The 5,539-nt window shown below is 34.4% G+C and overlaps 1 protein-coding gene across 1 annotated transcript; it reads right to left on the reverse strand.

Moving 5' to 3' along the window:
• Positions 1 to 11: 11 nt before the first annotated feature.
• LOC112460440 lies at positions 12 to 4,843 on the reverse strand (the record flags this gene model as incomplete). The annotated part of the gene is made up of 2 exons (XM_025025099.1): positions 3,710 to 4,843; positions 12 to 3,523 (listed from the first exon to the last, which is right to left on the reverse strand). Coding segments are annotated over exons 1-2 (4,161 nt in total), but the record flags the coding sequence as incomplete, so codon positions are not given.
• Positions 4,844 to 5,539: the final 696 nt, after the last annotated feature.

The raw sequence follows: 5,539 nt of genomic DNA on the forward strand, positions 1-5,539 counted from the left end.
ACTGAATTTGCGTAGCATGAAACTCCATCTTCATTTTGCAAAACAGGTATCGGCTCAACAGTACTTTTTCCAACTTGTTGATCTGACTCTTGACCGGCATTGATTATTTTCGACAATGTCCACGGAACATCTTTTACTTTTCGAAAACGTTTTTTCGAAATAGGAATCGTTTGTGCTTGCGGTAGAAATGTTCGTATTAGTCGATTATATTCGGTAATAGCTCTTTCACTTACTTTTACAGCTGAAGGATCAAAGTTAATTAAATGCAATCCATCCGAAGACGGTATTCGGGATAACGCAACATATGACTGAGCACAACTAAATATAGAATTACCTATATCCATAACAGCGTTTTGTAAGGTTAATCCTTGACTTTTATGAATGGTTATGCCATAACTGAGAGTTATGGGAAATTGTTTTCTGATAACATATGCTTTCTCCATTACTTTAAACTTGACACTTACTCTTTCAATACAATACTCCAAACCAGACGGTAAAAGAAGTTTAATCTTTTCTACACAATCGGTAGATATATCCCGCACAACAGAAATAACTGTAGCAATTGTACCATTTACCAGGCCCAAAGTGACATCAATATTGCGTCTTATCATAACTTTCGCTCCAATTTTAATTGTAATTTGTTTCAAAAGCCCAGCTGTATTGGTATCATCGTCTTCATTATCCGTCAATCGCTTTTGTACCTTTCGTTTAATATAATTATCACAGTCAAGCGTATCTTGAGCAATTAATAATATTTCTTTCGAAGCAATACGACTTAGCATTGCAGTGTTAAGAACATCGCACAAATAACGAGTAGGCAGTAAACAAACAGTGTTAGGCGGCAAATTATCAAGATAATTACACAATTCGTATAATCTTTCATCGAAAGACTGACCTTTCAATGATATTCTTCTTTTCTCGAGAATCTCAGAATCAGAAGTTGTCAATAAACCAATACGAACTCTCGAGAGTAATTCACGATAAGCTGTATCTCCTTGCTGACGCATATTGATCGTCAATTCATCATATTGAAATTTTTGCCACAACCATTCCTCAGGAGTAGTCCCCACACTGCCAATATATTTATTAAATTCTGCTTTTGATAGTGGAACAAAGATAAAATTTTCACGTACAGGAGGTAATTGAAGCAGATCTCCAAATAAAAGAACATGCTTTCCACCAAAGAAATCGTCATCCATGGTATCAAATATTTGACATAGTCGTAAATGTATATACATGAAAGTTAAATTAGATATCATTGATATTTCATCAATTATAATAAGACTAACATCTTTAAGATCTGCTCGTAAAACTTTCAAAACGTGATCAGATAATAGTGTATACTTAGGAGACTGATCACCATGTTCAACAGGTAACTGCAATTGCCTGTGATTTGTTAAACCATCGATATTAAACGCCGCTATACCGGTAGGTGCTGTTACAGCAGTATCCTTGTGAAGATTTTGTTTTATCCAGCATTTAATTGTTTTAATTAAAAAACTTTTACCAGTACCACCTTCTCCGCTAACGTATAATAGTAATTGTTTAAATTGTTCGTTATCCGGCGATATCTTTACGGCGTTGATGACTCTGTCAAATATTCTTCTTTGATCTGCGTTCAGATTCGAAATCATTTCAGATACATTGATTTCCTGATTTAATTTGTCACCAAGATCCTTAAAATTTTGCATCGCTTCACCAGCCTCAATATTTTGAACACCTATTGGATTATCGGGATCATCTTGAGACTCATGTTGTTTTTCCAAATTATCTAAATAATGTTCAACTAATTGCTTCGCAGTTTCAAATGCTTTTTGCACTTCCTCTAATTTTTCATGATATTGCAATGCTTCCGTAAGATATAACTTTTCCTTGTGAAATGCTTCTGTATATGTATCACATCCGTCTTTAAGATCTTCTATTTTCCGCCACGGTTTAAACATGAGCAGTAATGAAAAGAAATAATTTTCCGGCTGCGTATTGACATTATATTTATAGTGATTAATAAGACATCCACGCTGTCGCCGTTTTAGATAATAACCATTCTCCATCGTGTAGTATTCAATATTTTTACCTCGTGGTTTATTTTTCAAAATATCATACCACTGTACAAACTCATATAAAAACATAGATTCCAATTCTTTCGGTCTCCGTGGATAATGTTCATCTATTACAGATGGACAAAATATATTTGTAGAATCTCCGTCAAGAGCTTCAATTTCCTTATAAGTTTTAACTTTTCTACGTCGTATCTGATTAACATCTAACCATTTTATAGTCGTTTTTGAATCAGTCCCCCATAAAGGAATACCACACATTCCATCACAGGCTTCAAGAGATCCACATTCCCTATTACTCGTGGCTCGCAAAGTAAAATTCCAAAGTTCTTGACGCAATGATTTCTTTGTCTTATTTTTACTATCAAGGACAGCATCAGATATTTCACATTTTCCTGGTTTATTTACGTACTTAGTAATATACCAAGTAAGCAACGTGGATGTTTCACTTACGTATTGTATATCGACATTTCCTTCTAATACCGTAAGAAGAACAGGATGATAATCATTTATATTGATCTCATCATGTTTTCGAGGAACATGATAAAGCCTACTTCTATGTTTCAATCGTTTCCTACCTGCTATCGAACTTATGACATCTTTCAAAATCAACGTTTCCGTGACAGGACGAGGAAACCCGAAACGACACACACGAATCGTTTTGCGTCCTACTTTTTTAGAACGAAGACAATAATCGTTATGTTTGTGTCGTTGATGCGTATTGACTCGCCTATATAACAATGGTGAAATATTTGGATCTGGCATTTCACAAGTTATGTGTTGCAAAATAAATTGAGAAACTTCTTCAGCAGAAGATTTCCCGATAATTGGCGCACCTTCAATCCAAATTAATAAATGGAAATGTTGTATACCTCTACCTTGGTATTCTCGTCGCCAGAAATAATGCGCCACTTTTCCGATCGGATTATCTTTGGAACAAATAAAATCAAGGAACGCTTTGAATTTGTTATCAAGAAACCTTGACGTTGACACGGGATCCTTAGCAACGAGTACACTAATGGGCGTCGAATCGTCAGGCCATCCATTTACTTCACGAAGATATGCAGCTAAGTCAGGCATCAGCCATTCAGCAGGACTCCATGTTACGAACCATGTCGCAGGTCCGTATTCTTGCGTCATACATCTTAAATTACTCCTCGGTATACGCCAGTATTGTTCCGTATTTCTTATAGTGGCGAATATTGTATTCAAGTCAGATTCTAATACATCTGACTGTAGTGCTTCTAAATATTCTGAAGCCGTATAACGCTTAGTTGTACATAGTTTGCTATAAATACCACGATTTATTTGACGAAAAGTGTACAGATTATACAGAAAAAATACGAATTGTATATTTAATCTGAATTGTGGATGTTTGGACATCAAACAACATTTATCAAATTCATGGTCGTGAAGTTTAACCCGTCTAGCTTGGTGTCGTCCATCAATACCAAAAGGAAATAAATCTGGAAAACACAATAGATCTAAAGATCTCTCACGATTGTCCAAGGGCAAATCGGCTATTTTTAACATTTGATATAAGGCGGTATCAGTTTTACATAATTTTTTTTCATATAAAGGATAAATAGTATATTGCTCGTAATCGTAATAATCATTACTTTCGTCAAGAACCTGAGTTAACATTGCCTTACGCTCATTATTTAAAGTAGCGTCTACGTTGTTTTCTTGCGTTGGACTTTTTGGGCTCGATTCGCGTTCGTCATCCAAATTAGATTCAGTAGCATTTTCTGTCTCCTGTGCTTCAAAATCTGGATCGATTAATAATGACGTTTGTAAAGAAAACTCCTTACAAGTATTTGGCAATACAATATGAGAATATAAAGGATTGTGTTCTTTTAACCACACTAAGGCGTCAAAAACCTTGTTAACGTCTACCATGTCTTCCCAAATCATTTTTGATTTTGTCGGAATACCTCTAACACGTACAAAGTACAGTTCGTGATTGATATTAATCGGATCAGTATCAGGACATATTTTGTTCAATGTTTCTTGTAAAGGTAACGGTAAATGAAACGTTCTACCTTTTACTTTTTGTACCATCTGTCTGTGAGGCAATTTCTTGTTACTAACAGGTTTCATTGTAACGACAGTTTGAAAAGCTTTAGCTCTTTGTATGAGAATTTTTTCAAACTGGTTAAGACATGATATTACTTCAGGTGGATCGTGTACAATACGATCATTTAAAACGCAATACGCAGGCATTAATCCGTCACGGAATTTTTTTTCACAGTAATTACATATGTATTGCGGAGTAATATTATGTTTTTCTAAATGCGCCATTAAATCTCTCTAAATTGGAATATCTATTCGTGCTTTAAGCTTATTAAATTCAGAGACACTTCTTCTATATAAAAGTCTCTCACATGATGCACAAACATATCGAGGTGTGTCCATGGAGCGTTTAGTAAAAGCCTTAAATGCGTTTTTAAAGCAAGACATGATTTCATCTTCACTCAAAGTAGTACGATTCTGCTGATGTTTGTACATATATGCTTTTTGTTGTGCCGAAATTATAATTTCGTTTAACGTGTCTAAATCAACAGAAGTTAAAGCCTTCTCCAGATTTAACATTTTGTCGTATAAACTTGTCATTTGATAAATTAAACGTTTAATATATCTCACCATTGGAAAATGAGGTGATAATAATAAAACAGGAAGAAATAGAGCTTTGCAAAGAGTTGCATCAATGTAACAGGCATGTGTGTGACCCTTTCTATCAGAATTCTTTATCGTACATGTATGAATATCTGTTAACAATTGTGGTATTTTCTTTAAAGTGCAGGCAAATATCGTTTTGAGAAATTTTTTATAACGATCGATTAAAATCTTCATCAACGGATTATCATAAATTTTACACAAAGCATTGCATAACCATGATTTTTTGACTCGTGCTTGTTGCAAAGGTAATATATTCGTAGTTTTACCTTTCTCGTTAATTACCAACAGTTGTGATGAAGAAATGTTATGATATGTGTCGATAAAATAATTTTCGGATGAAGCTGTATGTCCCGATGTGCCACATAATGCACGTATTTTATCGTTATTTATAGAGCATTCAGCGGCAAGAGTCAAACACACGTCTGATTTCTTTTTAAGTGAAGCTAATATTTTAGAGATCTTGCTGACAAAACTGTCTCGAATACGCATACACCAACGTAAGATTCTTTCGGCTTCTAATCGTCTTTCAGTAGGATTTTTAATATTAAGTTTGTTTTCGATGTCTTCAATTGCCACAGGAATAAGAAATTGTATGTAATTTCGTGACCAAAACTTTGCATATTTTCTAGTAATATTTTTGGCAATATCGTGATTTTTGTTTGCAGGTACGTATTTAGAATTTTTTCTCTCATAATATCGCTTATTATAAAGCCACTTACAATCCAAATATTTTCTTTGTCTATCTCGTTCTTGCTAAGAATGTAGAAGATAATATTTTCTTTGTCTATCTCGTTTTTGCTGAG

The sequence above is a fragment of the Temnothorax curvispinosus genome, unplaced genomic scaffold, assembly GCF_003070985.1.
Source record: "Temnothorax curvispinosus isolate PA1 unplaced genomic scaffold, ASM307098v1 QBEX01010557.1, whole genome shotgun sequence".
NCBI lineage: Eukaryota > Metazoa > Arthropoda > Insecta > Hymenoptera > Formicidae > Temnothorax > Temnothorax curvispinosus.